Genomic DNA, 25,466 nt, shown 5'->3' with positions numbered 1-25,466 from the left:
TTTGTTGTTTAAATCTTTAAACCGTACCACTTGCTTTAGATCTATGTGAGAAATGTCATGTACTCAATTCCTAATAATTGACACATTTTCTGAACAACTTGCCCAGTAAACTGTGTACCACTTTCAATCACCTATAGTATTCCATATCTACACAAAAGTGGCGAAGTGTGTTGAAAAGAAGGCTAACCTAACAAATAGCCATCTCTGAGAAAACCACACATCAATAGTGGAGAAACGCATTACTTGGAACTCCGTTGAACCGTGATCACAGAACTTAATTATAACTCTACTGATCGGATCGACTGACTTAAGGAGAGATCACAATCTCAGTTGGATTCCACTATTAATATTGCACATTCCCCCTTTTTATGAAGCCTGGAGTGGGGTAAGATCGATATAACGAAGAAAGAACAAGTTTAAATTGCAGAACGGTGATTCGGTATGTAGCTCTAGCAGACGGAGCTAAAAGCCGCTTGCAGGACTTCATGAGTCAGATGTACTGAGTATGATCTGTATCTCCAGGTCGTTATACTGACGGCTGTATCATTTGAATGATTGTGACTGAGAAAAGAATTGTGATCCACAAAATAGTATGGTGTATATCATAGAACGAATGTGCAGAATTTAATAGATACAATTGTGTATTGTACTGTGGGCTAGTCCAGTGAACTATTCAAAAATTCCGGATTATGCAATTAATTATTGTCTAGGAGACATTTTTTTCTTTTTTCGCTATATCTGCACTATAGGTGATTTCAACAAAATTTAAGACCAAAATTAATCCGGATTAATGGTTTGGTGGAGTATGTTTTGATATTTTATTTTATTTTTAATGTTTTGCTTCATATATGTATTAATAATTGTACAAAGAAATTGTATTATATATTTTAAATCTACTGTGGCATTTATTAGATAGGATTTATTTGCCCTTGTTTTTGTTTTTTAGCAATCTAAGTAATTGTCTGCTCTATTATATCCATATATCTTGTAAACATTTTTTTCCTGGCAGATTTAGAAAATATAACAATGACCAAAACTATTTTTTTTATTGACACAAGTTTGTTATACCAATATGCATCCAAAAGTAAGAACATATAGCAGACAATCATACTAATTGGTGTGGTCATTCTGGCAATTGTATTGTATTGTAGAGTAGCAATTACATTAATGTGTTATATTTGTATTCATCTGTTTACTTTTAAAACGGCACTGTTTTAATTTATTGTATGTATTTATGTATAAATCTATTAACACAGGGAAACAAATGTAAATATCTGTGTAAATAAGAACAACTTATATAAACAAATATACAGCGCATACGGAAAGTATTCACAGCGCTTCACTTTTTACACATTTTGTTATGTTACAGCCTTATTCCAAAATGGAATAAATTCCCTTTTCCCCTCAAAAATCTACACACAATGCCCCATAATGACAACGTGAAAAAAGGTTTTCTGAGATTTTTGCAAATTTAATAAAAATAAAAAACTAAGAAATCGCATGTACATAAGTATTCACAGCCTTTGTTCAATACTTTGTTGATGCACTTTTGACAGCAATTACAGCCTCAAGTCTTTTTGAATATAATGCCACAAGCTTGGCACACCTATCTTTGGGCAGTTTCACCCATTCCTCTTTGCAGCACCTCTCAAGCTCCGTCAGGTTGGTTGTGAAGCGTTGGTGCACAGCCATTTTTAGATCTCTCCAGAGATGTTCAATCGGATTTAAGTCTGGGCTTTGGCTGGGCCACTGAAGGACATTCACAGAGTTGTCCTGAAGCCACTCCTTTGATATCTTGGCTGCGGTGCTTAGGATAGTTGTCCTGCTGAAAGATGAACCAACGCCCCAGTCTGAGGTCAAGAGCGCTCTGGAGCAGGTTTTCATCCAGGATGTCTCTGTACATTGCTGCATTCATCTTTCCCTCTATCCTGACTAGTCTCCCATTTCTGGACGCTGAAAAACATCCCTACAGCATGATGCTGCCACCACCAGGCTTCACTGTAGGGATGGTATTGGCCTGGTGATGAGAGGTGCCTGGTTTCCTCCTAACATGATGCCTGGCAGTCATGCCAAAGAGTTAATCTTTGTTTCATCAGACCAGAGAATTTTGTTTCTCATGGTCTCAGAGTTCTTCAGGTGCATTTTGGCAAACTTCAGGCGGCCTGCCATGTGCTTTTTACTAAGGAGTGGCTTCTGTCTGACCACTCTACCATACAGGCCAGATTGGTGGATTGCTGCAGAGATGGTAATCCTTCTGGAAGGTTCTCCTCTCTCCACAGAGGAATGCTGTAGGTCTGACAGAGTGACCATCGGGTTCTTGGTCACCTGCCTGACTAGGGCCCATCTCCCCTGATCGCTCAGTTTAGACGGCCGGACAGTTCTAGGGAGAATCCTGGTGGTTCCGAACTTCTTCCATTTACGGATGATGGAGGCCACTGTGCTCATAGGGACCTTCAAAGAAGCAGATATTTTTCTGTACCCTTTCTCAGATTTGTGCCTTGAGACAATACTGTCTCGGAAGTCTACAGACAATTCGTTTGACTTCATGCTTGGTTTTTGCTCTGACATGCACTGTCAAGTGTGGGACCTTATATAGACAGGTGTGTGCCTTTGCAAATTATGTCTAATCAACTGAATTTACCACAGGTGGACTCCAATTAAGCTGTAGGAACATATCAAGGATGATCAGTGGAAACAAGATGCACCTGAGCTCAATGTTGAACTTCATGACAAAGGCTGTGAATTCTTATGTACATGTGATTTCTTAGTTTTTTATTTTTAATAAATTTGCAAAAATCTCAAAAAAACTTTTTTCACGTTGTCATTATGGGGCATTGTGTGTAGAATTTTGAGGGAAAAAGGAATTTATTCCATTTTGGAATAAGGCTGTAACAACAAAATGTGGAAAAGGTGAAGCGCTGTGAATACTTTCCGGATGCACTGTATAGTGGTCAATATATCACCTTGACAAAGTTCTGTTGAATGAGATAAGAATGTTGATATTATGTTCTTGTCCTGGTCACTCATCTTACTAACTGTGAAAACAGTGTCCTGAATAAATTATTTTTTTGACTAACCTCTTTCTGGCTGATGGGTTTCCCTCCTATTCGTGACCAACCAATTTAATTCTATTTTATAGGAAAAAATGGGCAAAATAAAGATGCTTTTTTTAGATACAGATTACATCAATCCCAGTAGTGCTATTGAGCAGAACAGACCGATACACATCAGTAAGTGCCATGTCATTTTTGGCATGTCTTTATATATTTTATATGTAGCTGCATTAACTGTACATTATTGATCTGCAATCATACAAACTGAAATACAAATCAAGTAAGTTTATTTGCCTTTTATTATGACCATTGCTGAATGCCAATTAATTCACAAAATATTCTTCCTTAATTTTAACTCTGTACTTAGTATTTAGCTCTACTATGCACACTTGTTATAGCTTTACTTTTACCATGCATACAGCTGCCTCTAAACACTGACATCACCGCTGCTAGTGACCCACACTCTAGATCACAGCATACCCTGATTTAAAGTGTTATCATTAGTACAAGTATTCCTAAATAAAACAAATGTAATGCTATGGCTTGGGGCTGTTGTAAATGTGCAAGCATACTGTGCAATGGTTCATATATCATGTAGATTACAAGAAATCCAAATATAGTATGTATTAAAACAAATGTCGCAAGTTAACTTTTCATTTTAATATGGAAAAAAGAAATATGTTATTCCTTCTCATGTTAAGCAATGCTTTCTAAATATTAGCGTTGATTTCTAATCCATACTGTATATGTAGTAAGCCACTTGTCCGTGTCTGCCAGTTTCAGCAGCCATCCCTCATTAACACTAGCCGTGCACTTTGGCAGCTGCTTGGAGGGTTGAATACAGATGGATCCCTTATGCCTATCTGTAAGTCAAAGAAACGTGTGGAGGTAGTCATGCTGTCATTCTTTGTGTAGGTTTCTTGCACTGGGTAGCAATCCTTGTCTGTGTAAGCTCCAACCCAAGTTTCATCTGTATAAATGCAGGAGAAAACATGATAGGAAACAAATGGTCAAAGTTCTAGTTTCAAAGTTTTAGCTTGTGAAAGTTTTAGAAGTTGTGAAACACATGAAAGAGGTACATGGCATATTTAAATCTAAAACTGCATACTGTCAGCAAAGTAAGATAGGCAAAAAACAGATTAAAAGTTAACACCAGTATGGCACAAAGCTACTTGAAACACTTTTCAGGGAATAATCAGAGTTCTGCACCATTATTATTTAAGTACATAGCCGCACTACATGTAACTGTCACTGTACTAGATTTTAGCAAAACTATGAGGAACTATTTTCCTTCTTTTAAATTCCATAGTCTGTTAAACTAGCCAAAATGGCAAAATGAGCTGTAATATTTCCTTGTATATATACATGTTATATGATGAGTAATTATATACTGTCCCCAAGATAGTTTCAATAGATATATCATTACAATGAGTTTCTTTAGTCTAATTAACTATTGCAAGCTGATTGGCCAATGGGGAGTTTAATATCCAGAGACTTCCCCTTTACAATATTCCTCTGATAAAACCAGACTTGTAGCTGGAGAAATGCGCCAGTATTATTAGGAAAGTATTGCTTACTATTAATCTCTGTGACTAACTGTAAACCCTTATAGGGTAGGCACTGCCAATCAAAGCTAAAGATGGCAATTACATTATGCCTCTTATAAGTGCTATTGGCTACCTCTGTTATGAGTATCTAATTTAAAGTTGGTGCTATTGATGTGCCCTTTGACTGCGGCTGTGAATGTCTATGCTAGGCTTTCTCAAAACCAGTCTTCAGGGATATGTTTTCCATATCTCCGTAATGGAGCACAGGTGTAATAGTTACTGACTGACACATTTTAAAAGATCCACATGTAGCACTAATTATTTCACTTGTGACCTAGAAAACCTGTACTTTAAGGTCTCCCTGAGGACAGGATTTGAGAAAGTAAAAATCACAGCTTGATTTATAGTTGTTAGGGGAACATGGCCTAACCCAACTGTAAAATGCAATGTAAAAGAAGAGCTGTCCAATATGTGTAAGAGCAAGTAAGAGCAAGTATTGAAAAGTCGTATCTAACCTAAAATAGGGCTTGGTTAACTTGCATCTGCATGCTTAAAGCATGTGAATGCCCTAACTCACCTCTTACATTGGAAGGGACCCTAAGTGCAACTCAAAATAGAGGCATAAGTTATGTGCATGCGCAGTGCAAAATAATGTACACAAAATGCAAAGTTACAACATGCAAAATGAGGCTCTATGTATATCCTTTTTAAAATAGTGTGTACAAAAGCATTTTTGCTCTACAGATTACAATGAGTAAAAAAGATGTTGAAGTTGGTAGAACTGGTCCATATATAGTCACACCCATTAGATTTCACTAAATCTCCAACAAAAAATGATTTAATACTCAGCATACAGATACATCTAGTAAATTAAAGTAGACCATATTTTGATATATTAGAAGAGGGTAAAGTGTGGCATGGTAGATGTCACTTATTTCTCTAATTTAAACAAAACATGCTCCATATCTACCTTTCCTTGAATGTTCCAACAGCTATGTTTGCTCATTGGGAGTGTTCATACAGTAGCTATGTTGTGGGACAACGCTTGCTTTAAATCCTATGTCGGTGGCACTCAACAGGTTTATTCAGTGAGCCCTATCAGCAACTATATATTCTGCAGGACATTTTTCTCCCCACTTTTTTGCTTTCCATTATATAAATTTATGTAAATGTATAAAAGAGCAGCACCAGTTGACAAATAATTTCAATTCCCAGAGCTCCAAAGTTGAGAGGTATGAATTTGAAATTTTCATTTAGGTTTTTTCAATGTGTTTTCAGTTTCAAAATAACTGCTTTAATTTGTTTCAATTTTTTAGAAATATCTATCTGTACAGCATTTCCACATTCAGCTGTAACACAATAATCTGTATCATGTTTTCAGCATATCAACAACATATGTGAATAAATTACAAACATTTACTCCTGCGCATTGGCTTTTACTAGATGTTTTCTAATTCTTCAACAGTAATAAAGTCTAAAGCCTAATGTGTCCATGTTCACCTATCTATAAAACAAAAGTGATTAATACAGATAATTAAATATAAAAAACCTACATATGCAACTTTTATTCTTTAAGCATATAGAAGAAAACGTGCATTGCTGAAGCATAAACAAGAGTCATTGAAAGCCACAACAGGTGTCTGTCTACAGTGATATTTATTCATTTTACAATCCATCCCATATTCCCACACATTTAGAACTGGTCAGCACATTAGACATTTCACAGCTGTTTTTCTCGCGAGTGCACAGGCTCTCTGTGTAGGCAAACTAAAAAATTCCTAGAAAATAAAGAAAGACTTTGCGCAATATGAATTGGATTACCATGTCAGGGTAACATGTGAAGCTATTCATAGCACTGTAAGGATTGAACACTGCCTGTGGGAGCCAAACTGTCTACCTTTTCAATATACTCTACAAGTTTCCACTGTATCCACCACTAGTGTTTAGGTATGCCCTTGGGAAAACAGGCTTTGGAAGTAAATGAACAGGCAGTGTTGATCTTAGCAACGGGGAAATCACTGCAGGTAACTAAGGAAGCTTCCTTTCTGAAGGCCGGAGACATTTCATTTACATTTTCATCTAACCTCTTTTTAAATGTAATATCTTTCACAGTATCCTCAAGCTACATTTCTTCCTATAGTTTAAACACAATATGCTAGGTTTCAGTACTTGTCTATATGTATCTGTAGAGAAGGAGAGGGAATCATTATTGGGTCAGGCAGATCTTTGAATCAAGTACATATTTATTCCATAAAACCCATTTCTAAATTTAAAAATAAAGTCATACATAACTCCCCAGAATAACACATATTGTGGACATGTATATAAAAAAACATTATGCTAATCTACTTTGTCTTAAGAATAGTACTAAATTCCATATTATGTTGCCTTCAATACTGTACTCAATTTTCACTGTCAGAGGTTTTTTAACTTACATAACAAAAGGGAAATATTTATCAGCATATTTACATTTCCTGCTTCTCTTATATTACATTTCCTGCTTCTATTATGTTTAGTATGTGTGCATTACATTATATTTTCCTATGATGTCCCTATTATTAAAATGACTTTAACCCATACTTGCCAACCTTTGGCAAGCTAATTCTGGGAGATCCCAGGCAGGGGGGCGTTGTTGGAGGGCGGGAGGGGAGGGGCGGGGCGCGGTAATTTGCATCATTTTGGCTCGATTCGCGAATTGCGTCATTTTGGGGAGCATGTTGCCATATGCAGGATATTTGCCTGCTCTCCCGGGAGCCCTACCCAAATTTCGGTAGTCTCCCGGACAGTTGTCAAGTATGCTTTAACCTGACATGTCAATGAACTTGCAATAAGTCAATTAGTTCATTTCAAATACAAGAAGTACCTTTAACAATTGTATATACTAAAACATCCATGGGTCTAATGAAGCAATTTGAATAAAAACATGCATGAAAGGCACATGCATAAAGATGGTGTATATTTGTTTTTGAGAAAAGCCTACAGGATGCTGCCAGCAGAAGTGAGAAGAGCAGTAAAGTGAAGGACTCATCACATCATGTTGAAAGACCAAACCCTAGACAACTAATTTTCTCGGATGGAAATTCAGTTTTTAGGGATAATAACTAGGGCCTGATTCATTAAGGATCTTAACTTGATAAACTTCTTATTTCAGTCTCCTGGACAAAACCATGTTACAATGCAAGGGGTGCAAATTAGTATTCTGTTTTGCACATAAGTTATATACTGACTGTTTTTTCATGTAGCACACAAATACTTGATAGCTTATTTGTACACTGAAATTTAAAGTTGATATTTGTGTGCTACATGAAAAAACAGTCAGTATTTAACTTATGTGCAAAACAGAATGCTAATTTGCACCCCTTGCATTGTAACATGGTTTTGTCCAGGAGACTGAAATAAGAAGATTCTCAAGTTAAGATCCTTAATGAATCAGGCCCCTAATGTCTACTGCAAGCATAAATTCTGCATCTTAAATATGTAGGCAGTTCACAGCTGGGTGATTATGTACTGCACTTCTAGATTAGTAACAATGTTTATATAAACTTACATTTTCTGGCTGGCTTTCTGTCAGACCACTCTTGGACATTGATTTGGTCCCCAGGTCCTCCTATGTAATACTGATCTTCATAGGTTGAATTTTCAGGTATATCATATGGGTCCCAAGGTTCTGTCAAAGTATTCTTGACACAGATTTTAGTAACCTGCTCAATCTGGAACATCACTGCTTCTTTATACAGAAATATGTATTCGAAAAACCTGAGAAACAAAAGTAATAAATGTATATTATTAGTTTACTTTATTGTTCCTAAATTAAAGTTTCCAGATTCCACAAAATAAATCTGGGGATACAAATCTATTAGACATACCCACTAAAGGAGGCACTGCAACATTTGCATTGTTGGCATAAAAATACAAATGAATGTGTTCAAACACACCGGCAACATTTTAAATGATCATGCACCTGGTGCATGGTTCAGTTAAAAAAAAATACCTGACATCTGTGGTTTGGTGAAAAAAGATGTCCTAAGTCTTGCATAAAAGGGAACTCTTAGTATGTGTTCTATGGCAAAAAGGTTATATTTTGTAGTGTTACTCCTAGCCTAGCAATATAGGGATTTGCTCTCTAATAAAGGTGTGCAGACTCCATATCTCCTATTGCCAGCCATACATTACTTCTTCCGACAGCCAGATATTACACAGTGATTACCATCAAATTACTTGTCACTATTGCACAGAAGTCCCTTCCCGCACAATGCTAACGGCAAGCTACACATGCAAGTTTTCATCAATGTCTCATTGACTCCACATTGTTGAAACTCATGTGTGGTAACTTAGGGTGGGTACTGTGCGAACAGATGTCTCAATGATTTAGGCGCCAGATCATCTCTATTAAAATAAACTCTTTATTTACACTCCAGCATGAAAATAACACTAAAATAAATATGTACATCTCTTTTCTTAGTCAATCACACCTTCCTTGGTAGATCTGACACTAGTGTCCCCTTACAACCTCTTCATTCACCACTTGGGCTATAACAACCTCTCTGATGTCCTCTTTGTCCCTCTGGGTCTTATTAAATACTGCTACACTGCATTTTTAAGCAGTATAGCAGTATTTACATGCTCTTGCCTCTCTAGAGATGGGGGGGGGGCTGATTCATCAAGGCATGTAAAATGAATGTAGGGAGAGATTTTTTTTTAAAAAAACACACATAATTCGGTCATACTCATGTTTTTCAACTATAAGCTGATCTGAAGAAACGTCTCCTGTTGAATACAGGTGTAGGTACGCTCTGCATATATAGCACTTGCCGTATTGAGCTACAAGACACTGCAGGATACAAACAATACGTGTGCAAAATAATATCCCAGCACACAAAAAAAAGTATTCAATTATTGTCACCTGTTAATAATATAATCATTAAGAAAAAAACAAAGAATTTTTTTTTTTAATTTATTATTTCCCACCAAATACATTTATCGAGATGTTGCTCCTAATTTAAAACACAAGCTGGGACATACAAGCACATCCATCATGTTTCTCCCAAGGATTTTTCCTGGGACAGAGCTTTCTCTTCTTCCCTGGGAAACAGGGATATCTGGTTATCGTGTGACAGATTTCAGACCTGCAACATTTTGGCACTTATGTTTGAAGACATGTGAAGGGAAAGGGAATGGATATTGTAACATAGGCATGTATAGTAAAGGCGAGTAATTGCACACGGATTAAGACTGGGACCTAGTCACAGATAACGCCTGAAAATGCAGTTTTATTTGTGAGTCGTCAGGGGCAGGTGTAAGTAGCGGATTATGATGAAATCAAACACTCACACTTGCAAACTGCTTGTAATTAGAGGTTTGTGAATTATTTGCAGACACTTATTGGGATTTCAGTAGTCATTCGGTCACAGATTAGGATTTACCGAGTGTGTTAAAGCAAAGATATTTTTTTTTGTTTTTGTACGTATGTTGGGAAGTTGTTCCTGCTGTTATTCACATTTGATACTTCATAAAAATGGCATTTGTAATATAGAAAATAAAAGGTTTTTGTACATGTTTGCAAATTGGACAAAAGTGTCTGAGGGTTGTGTCTTTGTAACGCTGACTTATGTGCTACTCATTCAGACCTGGACGCATCTTCATCACTGAATACGGTTCACATACTCATACACTTATTATTATTACCATTTATTTATATAGCACCACTAATTCCGCAGCGCTGTACAGAGAACTCACTCACATCAGTCCCTGTCCCATTGGAGCTTACAGTCTAAATTCCCTAACACACACGCACACAGACTAGGGTCAACTTGTTAGCAGCCAATTAACACAACAGTTTGTTTTTGAAGTGTGGGAGGAAACCGGAGCACCCAGAGCAAACCCACGCAAACACTGGGAGAACATACAAACTCCTCACAGATAAGGCCATGGTTGGGAATTGAACTCATGACCCCAGTGCTGTCAGGCAGAAGTGCTAACCACTTAGCCACCGTGCTGCCCATGCAACCTTTTCATGTTACGCCTTTGATTGCGTTTCACTTTGAGTCTGGCTTCATGTATGTATTGAATGTCTAATGTTGACAAAGATAAATAAAACTTTTATGTATGTGGCTTACTAACATTGCTTACATGATGTTATTTCTAGTTACAGATATTGCTCAAGATTTCTCTGTATATGGCTTTATATATAGCAGAGACACTCAGTGAAAACAGTACCTTAATTATTATTAATTCAAATAGATATAGGCAAATCCTCTGCAACTTATTTCACAGATCATGTGGTTACTTTATACCTACTATATGTTTAATTCTGGAATCCATGAAGAAATCCAGTGGCTTTAGTGAACTATGTCTCATTCATGATATTTGGCTCTGCTAAGAAAATTTCCTCTTGTAAGTACGAGTAAAGGGAGGCATAATGTTACCATAATGCCCATTTTCATTGCTTGCTTCTAACTTTAGCATTGGTTGAACTAATACTAAAAACTAGTATTTATATGTATGTAAATGTTGCATTAGAAGGAGGGCTGTACTGTACAGTTATACTGTAAATGTTAACAAATCAGGCAAATTATCTGGAAGTTCAAAGATATGCTTTCTGTTAATTCAAATATGTAAGTGCATCGGTGGGTCTGGAGGTAGTACAAACAAAGATGAAACGGCAATGAGGTGTGAAATGTCTTCTGTTTTATTGAGGGATAAAAAGGAACCAGATGTGGGGAAGCTCTTCTTTTTAAGGGATTTATGCTTTAGAGAAATGCCCTACCTCCAGTGATAATGTGTGCCCCGGCCATATTTTATTAGTAACTTGCGTCAATACCTGATTTTCTATCGCTGCTCTAAGCAGACCTGTAAGTGAAGGATAAAATAGACCTGTAAATAGACTTGTAAGTGAAGGATAAAAAATTCTAAAGGTGTGTCACTTCTGAAGCATATAAGGGGCCCGATTCATGTCCGGACGTACGACCATTTCTTTGTGTCAGTCTTCTGTCTCCTACTCAGACATGGATCCCTGTGCTCTGGTGCTCCTGCTGCAGTACCTTCTGTTCATTCAGCACACACACTATCACCTCCTAGTGTACAGCTTGCTGTCCAGTAGTAACCTCTCCACAGACTATCACCTCCTATCCTTAGGTCGCTGCTCCAGTAATATCTCCCATCCACACACTATCACCTCCTAGCGTAGTTTGCTGTTCAGTGGTAACCTCGCTGCAGATTATCACCTTCTGTGCTCAGCGAGCCGCTCCAGTGATATCTTCAGTCGACAGAATGTCATCTTCTACCGTACAGTTTGCAGTCCAGTGGTACCTCTCTGCAGACTATCATCTCTCGTGCTTGGCTCGCTACTCCTGAGACATCCTTTGGACACTGGTTTCCATTTACAACAGCACTCTTCTCCATCATTCCAGTAGTATTGTAAATCTTCTCATTCTCCTAAGGGCATCGTCTAGCACTCTCCCTGAGGGTGGTGCAGAGGCCACAAAGTCAATACCTCCTTGCGGGTTTCCGTGGCAAAGACCATCTGCCTTGTTAGACTCCACGCCTTTGGGTTGAGTAGCATCAAACTAGGCAGACCCAGGGGTCCAAATCTCAGCTTTTATCGTGACACTAAGCCATGTACAAGGGCATGTTCAAGCAGATACAGCTAATTCAAATCTTATGTTCAGTGAAGATACACTTGCTTTCAGCCTTATCTTTTATACCTGCTATAGGTCTAAATGCCAGATGATGGTGGTCTGACACGGCATTGTCTTTGTTTAATACCTTTCATGCACATGTCTCAGTAGCTAACACAGAACAATTGCACGCATCGGTTTATTTTCAATACGCATTCTATGCACTGTACATTTTGAGGAGTTATTTATTTATTTTAAAATACTCAAATATTTGGATTATACTGAACCAATTTTAGTTAAATGTGTTCTTTTTTATTTGGTTTACTATTATGTTGTTACCAGTTGTTATTTTAATTTATGATCAAATAACAGTTATTTGTGTTCTGATGTGAATTCATTGTGAATACACATGTAGTAAACATAGTGCAAATGCTTGTATAAAATACTTCAGTCAGTATGTGCGTCTAATCTTACAGAAATTACGCACTCTTTATACAGAGCATATTACCACCCCTAATACTGTTTAAACGTTGTGTACTGTTTTAAAACACGGACATTAAACTTAATTTGCATTCTGACTTGAATCAAGGTGTCCCGTTTTAATTCTTAGCTAAATCATCCATAGCTGTATAAAAGAGATGAAAGGTGGGGTTTTGTTTATGAATATTCATGTTTACATGGTAAGGGTTGGCTGGAAAGCCTAGATTTTTTAGACCTGGCATTCATGATGAATCCAGGCTATGGGATAATCAGGGAAAGGTATTTTACAATGTACATTAAAGTAATGTATTATATCTCCATTTAAACCTACACTTTAGTTTCCTTTAATGTACAGAATCGCTAAAATGGATTTGAGATACAAAACACATAAAGTATCATCCTTTTGGTGTTATATAGATACACTCAGGTGGTCTAAGTCTACCACACATTTTTGTGACATTCTAAGGAGCTATAACATGCTTAAATCTACCAAATTGTATATGGAATTGTGCACATTTGTATAATATTGTCAATTGATATTTGACAGCATTCTCACAGAATTTACAAGGATACCAATTCTTATCAGGAATAAAATATATGGTTTTACCAATAACTTTTGAATGACGCAACTAGTATAGCATTTGCAAAATACTTAATTAAGAGAGATTATCCACTTTTGTCCAACTCTCCTCCATAGCTCAGATATCTCTCATATGTTCCTTTATTGGCTGCAACAATCCACACCTGGAACCCTCACCATTACATGTATTTTACTACTTGTCTTCTGTGCTTTGCAGAATGAAAATTAAAACAATCAGGAATTGGTTGACTATGCACAATCTGGACTTCAATCAATTAGCATGGTGTGCAGTGAGGCACCTGATTGGATTTACTGTGGTTCATTCCAATCTGAGCTTGAATCTCTGGTCCTGCCACTCATTGCTGTTAAAAGTAGTAGACCAGTGGTACAGAACAAGCACCAGCTAGTGGTTAGAACCTTATACTACAGTCATGGCCAAAAGTTTTGAGAATGACACAAGTACTGGCTTTCACAAAGTTTGCTGTTTCAGTATTTTTAGACCTTTTTGTCAGATGTTGCTACGGTATACTGATGTAAAATTTTCATAAGTGTCAAAGTCTTTTATTGACAATTACAATGTTTATGCAAAGAGTCAATATTTGTAGTGTTGACCCTTCTTTTTGAAGACCTCTGCAATTCGCCCTGGCATGCTGTCAATCAACGTCTGGGCCACATACTGACTGATGACCGCCCATTCTTGCCTAATCGATGCTTGGAGTTTGTCAGAATTTGTGTTTTTCCACCCGCCTCTTGAGGACTGACCACAAGTTCTCAATTGGATTAACGTCTGGTGTGTTTCCTGGCCATGGACCCAAAATGTATATGTTTTGATCCCCAAGCCACTTAGTTATCACTTTTGCCTTATGATAAGGTGCTCCATCATGCTGGAAAAGGCATTGTTCATAACCAAACTGTTCTGGGTGGTTGGGGAAGTTGCTCTAGGAGAATGAAATGTACCATTCTTTATTCAGGGCTGTGTTTTTAGGCAAAGTTGTGAGTGAGCCATCTCCCTTGGCTGAGAAGCAACCTGTCACGGATCAATTTAGAAATAGGAGCCATGAATAATGGTGAAAAAAATATAATTTTATTGCTGAAGAGACTGAACAGATGATGTAATAATGGTCTGTAGAAATTAACAGGTTTACACAGTTGCAGGTAAACTGGAGGTGTGGAAGATTCCAGGCAGCAAGTACAGGGAGATGCACAGGAAAGTACCAGGTTCACAGATGAAAACAGGTCAGCAGAATGTATGTTGAGATCCCAATGCAGCATAATCACAGGAGCAAGCAGGAGAAAGAATCCACAGGGTGAAACATCAGGAAATGACAACAGGATGGGACAACAATAACCAGCAATGACTGCTGGGAGGAACAGGTATATATAAGGGAAATGAGAACACACCCAGGTGCATGGGATAATTGGAGAAAGTGTTAACCCCTAATGCAAACATGAAAGGCAAGATAGCAGCACCTCTGGTGATCAGAGGTACTGCTGCAAATACACACTAATAAAGTGAAAAGGCAGGAGCTGCCAGGCAAAGTAGCATGTAATGCATAACCTTGCAGGCAGATCCTGACACAACCCCACACATAAATGGTCTCAGGATGCTTTACTGTTGGCATGACACAGAACTGATGGTAGCACTCATCTTTCCTTCTCTGGAAAAGCCAGGTGTCCCAAACAACCTGAAAGGGGATTCATCACAATGACTTTACCTCAGTCCTCAGCAGTCCAATCCATGTACCTTTTGCAGAATATCAGTCTGTCCCTGATGTTTTTCCTGGAGAGAAATTGATTCTTTGCTGGCCTTCTTGACACCAGGCCATCCTCCAAAAGTCTTCGCCTCACTGTGCGTGCATATGCACTCACACCTACCTGCTGCCATTCCTGAGCAAGCTCTCCACTGGTGGTGCCCCGATCCTGCTGCTGAATCAACTTTAGGAGATTTCCTGGCACGTGATGGGTGTTCTTGGGCGCCCTGAAGCCTTCTTCACAACTATTGAACCTCTCTCCTTGATGATCTGATAAATGGTTGATTAAGGTGCAATCTTACTAGTAGCAATATCCTTGCCTGTGAAGCCCAAAGCAATGATGACTGCATGTGTTTCCTTGCAGATAACCATGGTTAACAGAGGAAGAACAATGATTTCAAGCACCACCCTCCTTTTAAAGCTTCCAGTCTGTTATTGTAACTCAATCAGCATGACAGAGTGATCTCCAGCCTTGTCCTCGTCAACACTCTCACCTGTGTTAACGAGAGAATCACTGACCTGATGTCAGCTGGTCCTTTTGTGGCAGGGCTGAAATGCAGTGGAAACGTTGTTTTTGGGATAAAGTTCATTGTCATGGCAAAGAGGGACTTTGAAATTAGTTGCAATTCATCTGATCACTTTTCATGACATTCTATAGTATATGCAAATCGCTATCATAAAAACTGAGGCAGCAGACTTTGTGAAAATAATATTTGTGTCATTCTCAAAACTTTTGCCCATGACTGTACACTATTAGATTAAGAAACCTAGGCAAAGGTTTGCAAGCAAACATATCTTCCTAAAATAGGTATTTTTAAAGGTATCCCACAAAAGGATGTTTGTTTTCATTATCAAAAAATATGCAACATTTCAAATAAAGAGGTGCTAACTAAGCCTACATTGATCTATGTGAAAGTTTGTAATTAGCATAAATCAATCTTACTGAAATTAAATTTAAATGTAGCCTTTCTTGACAAGCATTAGACTAGTGCTAATGATCAGTGAACTGCAGCATCTGTGTTATGTCAGATTCTACTGACTTCAGTTTGGGACAAAGAGGATAGTATAAAACTTTGCTGAAGTTCATATGACACGTCAGCACCTGATGTGCAAATGCAGATGGGAAAGAGAATGAGTAGAACAGATTTACTTTGCTGTAAATGTACCGAAAACCATAAATGGTTTCTGTTCAGTTCATTCCATATGGATTTAATTTTACAACATTATACATTATCAGGTCATCTTAAATTTACACTTATGGGATTTGAGGGCAATTTCTTTTTTTTTTTGGTATAACTTTTTTATTAGAAGCACTGCAAAGATTCAGCAAGAAAATTTTGCTCATATCTTAGAAAACAATATGGATATCAAAGCCAACTTAGAGGCTGTATGTTTGACTGAATTAGTTGGTTTCATAAAACAAAATCAAATAATCAAATTAGTACACATTTACATTGCTCAATAATTGGCAATAGCATTACTGAGAAATTCCCAGTAGTTTAAAGTCAATGTACCGTGTTAGATGGGTAACAATTTTAAAAGTGTTCTCTCATCCACATCTCTCATGACTGGAGGCTGGAAGCAGGTCTGTAAGTATATAAATGATCACCGGGGAGGGAGGTATCTTATAAAATGATAGGGGGATCTTCTACCAGTTCCCTAAGATTGCACCAAAAAGTATGTTCAAGATATTTATGAATCTGTTTCTTTGTGGTTGAAGACAAAATATCAATATAGCTCTCCCATGTGGAGAAGAAACGTCTGTTTTCCCTTCCCTGTCCAATCATAATTCTGGTGCGTCCAGGTGTGGAGGATGGTGTTCCTTACTACCAGGCTTATAGCTAACAACAATCTCCTGCTACCTATGGCTGTCCTTTGCTGCTTGGGGATGATGGCAAATAAAGCTCACAGTGAAGGGGACATAACTAAGATCTCTTTCACACATCAGTGTCTTGGTCGCACTTACCATGTCTGCCGCTGTCATCTCATGGCTATCAGGGTCCCTCCTGGTTACCAGCAGCATTCCTAACCACCACATCTTCATTTGTTAACAAACACATACTGTTTGTTCTGCTGCATGGGTGCAGCCATCTTGGATTCAGTCAGGTGATCTTTCCAGCTCAACCAGATTCAACAGCTGTGATCAACTAATCTGTGCAACTAAAGCTTTAGGAACACCCTATTTAAACCTGCTGAGATCTGCTCATTGCTTGAACAGCACACTTACTCTCCTGAGGATAGTTTTTGGCTCTGGACTCCAGTTGTTTCCGGTACTGTTCCTGAATAACCTGCATTTCCAAGTGACCATCTTTCTGCAAGAGTGCTCATACCGCAGCAAGAATTTTGCATCATGCTAATTCTGCAGTGCTCTGGGTTTTTGCAGTATCACCAGTCCTGTAGCTCGGGCTGGTTCTGAGTCTCTAGGGCTCAGTTACAGTTCTGTGTATCTGTGTATAGGTTATAGGTCTCTGGCTGTCTCACAATCCTGAGTCCTCCATTCCTCATCACAGTTCTGAGTTTCTGTCTCCAGTTCCAGCTCATTCTGTTCTGAGTTTCCGTATGTGCGCATTCTGAGTTCTTAGTAGTGGGTTCCAGTTCCATGTGCCTGGTTACAGGTGCCGGGGTTGAGTTCCCACAAACAGTTCCAAAGTGTTGCCATTGCAAAATTCCAGTTCTGTGCTCTGGCACAGACTCCAGTCCTAAACTCCATTCCTGCTAGTGCTACTGCATTCAAGATAAACATAGGTTTTATCAAGGCCTCCAGATTCTATCACACTCCTGCTTCAAAAAAGCCCCAAAGGTGCCAAACTGGATCAAGAAAAACAGACGACCATGACAGTCCTGTAGCACAAGGTTTTGAACTTGTAGCCAAAATTCCCTGACCAAAGTACATTGCCAAATGCAATGGAGTAAAACTGCATTCTCCTCACCACACCTACTTCAGCAGAAATGAGTACTAAGACCCATGTAGTTTCTTCTTTGCAGCAAAATATTCTCCATGATATATATTTAAGAACATTTCAACAAATATGTTGGTTGGGAGGACATTACAAGATAATTCAAGGGTACGCAATAAATCTTTGACTATGAGAGAGGGAAATAGAGATAGCCATTGGTCCATCCCCATTGTAGAGGAAGAGAAGTCAACAGGAGTGTGTAGTTGACCGTAAAATGGCATTGGTTTTGGCATATGGGGAACTCAGGAACCTATCCACTGGAGTGTCCTAGTCTGGATCAGAAAACATCCTGATCACAGAGCTAACAGTGTTGGGCTTGGATAAAAGTGGATAAGCCTCTACACCTGGATATCTAGAAATTATCTCACTGAATGTTAAGGGATCCCTGTACAATTTATGTATTACAAACGCAATTGTCTTGATCCCACCCACCTTCCAAATCGAGAAGGGATAGGCCGCTGCACCACCCTGAAAGTCAGGGTGTAACAATAGCAGTTGGTGAAGTGATTTAAATGCATTAAGACCAGCCTTATGCCGAACAATATGCCAAACTTTCCTCGTAATGAATTATTCTGTAGTTCTTGGACACTCCTCTGGTCATGCAGTTGGAGAAAGCTGATTAGGTTAACATTATTCAAAAATTCACCCTCAAGTAGCAAGGGAGTGTATACATTCCTACCCTTAAGCCAGTGCCTTTGGTAACATATCAATGAGGCACAATTATAATGTCTGTCATCAGGAAAATAAATCCCTCTATTTGATTTACTTTGTTGCAATTTAATCAAACCAATACGCGGTCTCTTACCCACTGATATAAACTTCCTAAATAAAGTTGCAGAACGTCTCTATGGGAGAGTAGAACAGGGAGTGTCTATAGATAATAAAGTAATTTGGGAAAAGCAATCATTTTAATAAAATGTGCTCTCCGTGCATAAGACAATATCAGACTCTTCCAACCCTCCAAATCCCTCCCTCTTCCTTTTATACAGCTATCAAGTATTTGTGTGCTACATGAAAAAACAGTCAGTATTTAACTTATGTGCAAAACAGAAAACAAATTTGCACCACTTGCATTGTAACATGGTTTTGTCCAGGAGACTTAAATAAGAAACTTCTTAATTTAAGATCCTTAATGAATCAGGCCCCTAGATTCAATGTCCTTGCACACCAACCTTGTCACATTCCTCCCCCTTCTTACATTTGGTATCTTACACCAAGTCTGTTGCATCTCTCCTTAATTCTCTGGCTATTTGCCGATGCAAAATAGCTAGCCAAACCATTCTCCAAATTGTTCACCAACACCACATCCTCTGGTCCAATCAATACTCCTACCTCCACCATCCTATAGGCAATACCACAGTCCATGTGCACCCTCGCCACAGGTATTACATTTGTTTGCCAACCCACCAAATTAATGTGCACTTTGCGACTTAATACTTGGGATCTAGGGAAAGTCAGGGTGCACCAGTGTGATAGATGCTCTTGAGTCTTTAAGTCCTGCACCATCCAGTTTCCCACCCACACAGGCTGTTCACGTGGTCGGTTTGCTGGCTATCCCTCTCAACACCCAACACCAGTGATACCTCGGATGCTAATACACCCCTGGCGCACTAGGGTAGCATTCCTCCTCCAGTTGCTTGGGTGGGTCCATGTAGCAGCAAGCTACCATTGGCAGCTCAGGGGTGAGCTCCTGGCATGGATCCTCGGCTGTGGGGGCAATCCTTCTCTACATGAATGAGTCAATTACATCTGGAGCAGATTTGTGGATTAGGCAGCTCTGTGCATCTTTCAGTGGGGATGCTGGGGTACATTGCATGCTGTTGCTTCTCATCGGTCCTGTCAGTGATATCTCTGGACCTCGCTCTTGCTGTTTGCTCTGTCCATTCTTCCAGTCCACTCACTCTCTCCACAGTGGCCAATTATCCACATACTTGTCAGCCAACTTGGCTGCATCTTCATATTTGGTTAGAATGATTGGCTCTAAGCCTGCAGGTGCGGTCGCTCACCTATTCTTGCCCTCAGGAAACAGCTTCACCATGGCTGGTCTAACATAACCAGGTCCTTTACCTCAGCTGAAGAGACTGCCTTTTTTACCTCCAATTATTGGTTGCAGGCCACCCACAGCTGGCTGGTAAACTCCACATGTGACCTGCCCCTTTTGGCCATTGTCCATTACTTGGATCTGTAGGTTTCCGGCTTAATCTTAAATGGGCCAAGACTGTACAGTGGACATCTTCATAACTGCCGTAGGCTAAAGGGCTCAACACATGGTATGCCTAAAGTGCACAACCTATCAGACTGGCACTTAGGTATCAGAGTCACTCTGCCTCTTTGATACCATGTACACCCATCATGGACCAAAACACCTTATCAATCAATTTCCAGCGAGAATGTCCCTGTATCCTAGGCAAGGGCCCGATCTGGTGTTGCATCATCCAGAGCAGCTGGACAGGCTGCACAGGTAACACAGACACCCCCAACACATACTCCATAGCACAGTTCTTTTCTGCTTCAGTAGCAGCTGGTTCTAGGACCGCCAGGAGCCTCATTAGCAATGTGACACGGTCATTGGGATACTTGGGGGTAAATATAAATTGAACAGAAGGGAAGAAGGAGGAACATGGATAGGGGAAAGCACTGTGTCGAGGAGCTAGATTGTAGGAAATTGACAATGGGGAGAAAAGAAGAGAAGGATTATGAAAGTGAGAAGAGCACAAGGGGTAGAAAAATGAGACAGCAGAACACAAAAAACAGTAGTAGTAAAAAGGAAGTGATAAGACAGTGTCCTCTATGAAAAACATATCAGAAAGACAACAGCAAAGTAAGGCGTAAGAGAAAGAGAATATAGAACAGAGATGAAAGGGGTGCAAATAAAAATACATTATAGGCATCAAGGGATAGAACTGCTAAAGAAGGGAGCACAATATTCCTAGTAAAGAGAAAGAGAAACAGCAAATGGGGGAAATAAAGGAGTTGAAAATAGAAGAATAAACTACTAATACCGACAAATAGTACAGCAAGTATTAGGAGAATGAGACTGGAGACTGAGGTGGAACTGTATAAATAGGGGTGGAGGGTAATTTTAGACAGGTAAAAGGAAAAGAGATTAGAAGGAATAATATAATAGGATAGGAAGTATATAATATAGGTGGGTCCACTCCACTGCATGTTTAAGGTAAGTGCAAGGGGGTGGTGAAGAGTAGGGAAGGTTTAAAAAGGGAGGGGATCAGGAGGGAAGGGAAGGGAGGGGTTTGGGATGAAAAACAGGTTCGGGGTATGACATGAGAAAGTGTGGTTTAGGAAGAGTCTTATTTTGGAGACCTTAATCATGATTTTTGAATTGGTTTTCAACAGCTACAAGTACAGAAGGTGCAGTCTTTGGGTGTAATGTTATATCTGAGTTAGTGAGAAGTGACACAGTTTCCAGGAGGTGAATAATACCTATATCTTCCCAAACCGAATCACAACATTCCAAGTTCCGACCAAACTACAGCAAAGATAAAGAAATCATTAACAGCAATAGGCTGTCAAAAGTGAAAGAACAGGTACGAGAGTGTGGGACAGTCTTCCAACTGTCCAGATTCACAGGGAAGGCCCAGGCACTAATCTTGCAAAACAGGCACCCTAATTTCTTAAAATCCCTTTTTTCTATTATTAAATGAATAGATCAGATCCTAAAGTAGAAAGTTGGGTGTAATGAACTGTAGCCAACATTTATATAGTAGATGTGGGCCTGATTCAGACTGAAACACAAGTGTAAGCGTAAAAAGTTATAGTATTACTTATTAATATAATAAATCCAAACATATTTTCAATGTAATAAGCTATTGTGAACTTTCTTAATATATTGTAAATATATATAAAACCAAATAAGAGATTTTTTTTTAAATGCAATATATGTGCATGAAATTATATGGCTGAGGGAGGGAAAGATATAATAATATGGGGGGTTAATCAATATAAAAGTACAGTGCTGGGAAATAATAACACCAATCTCCACAAATGACTCCTTGAAACTGAATAAATTAAATAACACACCTTTTATTGCAAAAATGAATAAAACATAACAAGTACTATATAAAAAGCAAATACTATGATCAGTGCACTGATCTAAACCTTACTAAAGAGAATGTTTAACTGCACCAAGTGTACCACTCATAACCTCCTCCACTAATATAGTTCCCCCTAACACCAACTTGGTATAGATATTTATTGGGGAGGGGGTGCACCCGGTCACATAATTGGGTAACCTTATTCAGCAAAAAGAAACGAAAATGACCTTAAGGGGCACTCATGAATGGAAATAGACAACATATATATTTACATTATATTGATATGTTGGTGACACTAAAATCACTCTTTATTATGTATCAATTTAGAACGTACTTCTAATAGCGAAATATTTAAAATTTGTAATTGGAAACATACATTGATATATACATAAATCAGTTAAAATAGACAATACTTTATTGTCTAGCCGCGAGGCTACTCTGATGTTCTTATGTGATAATTGAATAAATATTTTCATAAAACCGCATTCACGGTATGACAATCAACTCCAATTAAATACTGACGCTCAATATGTATCTCCTATGTATAATCAGGAGATTTACACCTCTAATAGTGGGCTATTGATAGGTTAAATCTGACGGGGATTAATATCCCTCTCATAAACCCTAAAGCCCCTTTTTTTATAACGGTATTGCTACAAATAGGAAGTGTGCCTCTATTAACAGATATAATGCTATTATTGACTCCTCTGATCTAGAATCTAGCCTGTCTCAGATACCACTCCTAAACAGGTCTATGGAGGTGGTAACGTGAATCTCAAATCTCTACAGTACTGCAGTCTAGCTGTCTGCTGCAGTACTGGGAACTACTGAGATAGTGGGCACCGCTAGCTGCTAACAAAGCTGTAATTGGACTAGCTGCCTATAGTATTGGAGGTGTAAATAATATAGTGCAATTGGAGTTGCAGAGTAGCGAGCGCGGCGTCGCCGACGCGCGTTTCGCTAGTAGCTTTAACAAGGCAAAACTTCCTATTTGTAGCAATACCGTTATAAAAAAAGGGGCTTTAGGGTTTATGAGAGGGATATTAATCCCCGTCAGATTTAACCTATCAATAGCCCACTATTAGAGGTGTAAATCTCCTGATTATACATAGGAGATACATATTGAGCGTCAGTATTTAATTGGAGTTGATTGTCATACCGTGAATGCGGTTTTATGAAAATATTTATTCAATTATCACATAAGAACATCAGAGTAGCCTCGCGGCTAGACAATAAAGTATTGTCTATTTTAACTGATTTATGTATATATCAATGTATGTTTCCAATTACAAATTTTAAATATTTCGCTATTAGAAGTACGTTCTAAATTGATACATAATAAAGAGTGATTTTAGTGTCACCAACATATCAATATAATGTAAATATATATGTTGTCTATTTCCATTCATGAGTGCCCCTTAAGGTCATTTTCTTTTCTTTTTGCTGAATAAGCTAAACCTTACTAAGTCTGGTTGATAATGTTATAATAGAAATAAAATGTATTTATAAAAACACATTTGATATTGTTTTTTTTGCAACTCAATATATCACTGGAGAATACTGCTATCCTCATCAAACGATACTTATATTGTATTCATTTAAAAAATTGAGGAATGTATCCCAATACATCACAGCGTTACCTGTCCAATACAGTAATCAGTTCATCTTATTTACATTATATATGCTGTTAAATGTATCAGATGATCCTTAAAACAATTGTCCTCCTGGGTAATTAGCTAATGTACAATAGCACTATCTATTCAATCGAATATACTGTATATGGTGTGGTTTCCACATCAAACTCTCAGCATGTAATTTAGGGCACACAATCTCTGTTTCTCAAAAGCCTCAGACTTGCAGTGTATAGTAAATCCAATTTTAGGATCTGGTTACCCTATGGAAAAGAAAATACTCTAGGAATTACATGGGACACATTAGAAAATATGGGGGTTTGATTGAATGGTATGGAGTATGGAGATTGTACAGGGACAGAGAAGATGACATGAGAAGAAAATGGAATGATATGGGAGGAAGATGTGAAAATATGGAGAGATAGACAATGACATGAGATGGAATTATATGATATTGCAAATAGATTGATATAAGATAAAGATGGAATTATAAAATAGAGATGGTTTGAAATGGAGGGGAATGGAATGGAATGATATGGAGTGAAGATGGAATAATGTGATCAGAGACAGGGAGAGTATCAGGGTCGGATTGGGCATCGGCCGTACTGGGAAGTTTCCCGGTAGGCCAGTGGCCTAACGAGGCCGCCTTGTATATTACTTTTTTTTTTCCTATTTTGTTTCCTGGCAGAGAGAGGGGGGAGGGTGTCTTAATATATTGTGTGATATGAGGGAAGGGAGGGGGGCTGTCTTAATAGCACCTTGGTGAGAGGTAGGCTATTGATATAAAGGTGAAGTTTAGGTGGGGATAATTATTTAATGGGTGCTATTTTATTTGAGGGGTGATGGTAGGGCAATTTAATTTATTGGTGGGGCCTATTAAATTAAGATGAGGTGACAGGACCCTTAATTTAATTTAATGCTAGGGTGGTTTGGGGCTATTAATTGAATGTGGGTCTGAGTTTAGGGAGGAGGGCTATTTATTAAATGTGAATATTAATTATTTAATGCCGGGGATGGTTGTGGGAAATGGTTATATTAAACATAAATGCTATTAATTTAGCTCTGGGGATGATTAGAGGGAGGAAAATAGGTTTGTTTATTAAATGGGGATACTATTACTTTTATGTCTGGGCTGGTTGGAGCGAAACAGATCTATTTATCAAATGTGAATACTATTATTTTAATGTTGGGACTGGAGGGAGGCCTAATTATTAAATGTGGGTGCTATTGATTTAATGCTGAGGCTGGTTGGAGTTCTATATTTCATTTACCCATTTTTTTTTACAAATAGGGCCTCCAATATTCCAGGATCCAGACAAGCTGCAACTGATCTAAAGAAGCCAGCAGCCACAGGTGATGAAGGTGATAAGAACAAGTAGGAGAGAGCAGGACAGTCTGCCAACTGTCCTGAATGTGGTTGAGCAGTCCTAAATTTGGGTGACTGTCTTGATTTGGTCCAACTACAAGGACAGTTGAAAGGTATGTCCCGCTTCACACTGTACTGTTCGTGAAGTCAGAGCTGCATGCAACTAACAGTAGTGTACACAGTTTTGCCTGTGTATTTGCTTAATGTATCTAAAGTGATAACCCCCCTGTCTTAGGTGCCCAAGGTCCCCCAGAGCATTATTTCAGCTCTGGGGATACTTTAGTGGTTCTTGCATTGATTCCATTGCCCGCCTGGACTGGTCTCATTCTCAGATCACTTTGTGGAACATACGACCAGTCCCCATTACACTGACAATATTATTAATCCTTCCTCCTTTGTACTTAGTATATCACCAGCAAACCCTTGGAATAGC

General features: G+C 38.5%; 1 protein-coding gene across 1 annotated transcript in view; it reads right to left on the bottom strand.

The window, feature by feature from the left end:
• Positions 1-3,336: 3,336 nt before the first annotated feature.
• Positions 3,337-25,466, bottom strand: part of EPDR1 (ependymin related 1) — a 54,639-nt gene continuing 32,509 nt past the window's right edge. The window contains exons 2-3 of the mRNA XM_075212567.1: positions 8,148-8,356; positions 3,337-4,023 (exon numbers count right to left, since the gene is read on the bottom strand). Of these exons, the coding sequence (XP_075068668.1) occupies positions 3,833-4,023; positions 8,148-8,356 (400 nt within the window). The 3' untranslated portion in view covers positions 3,337-3,832. The remainder of the gene's footprint in view (positions 4,024-8,147; positions 8,357-25,466) is intronic.

This window comes from Mixophyes fleayi, chromosome 5 (assembly GCF_038048845.1).
Source record: "Mixophyes fleayi isolate aMixFle1 chromosome 5, aMixFle1.hap1, whole genome shotgun sequence".
Classification (NCBI taxonomy): domain Eukaryota; kingdom Metazoa; phylum Chordata; class Amphibia; order Anura; family Limnodynastidae; genus Mixophyes; species Mixophyes fleayi.
Note: the sequence above shows the minus strand (reverse complement) of the source record. Positions and strands in the feature narration are given on the sequence as shown.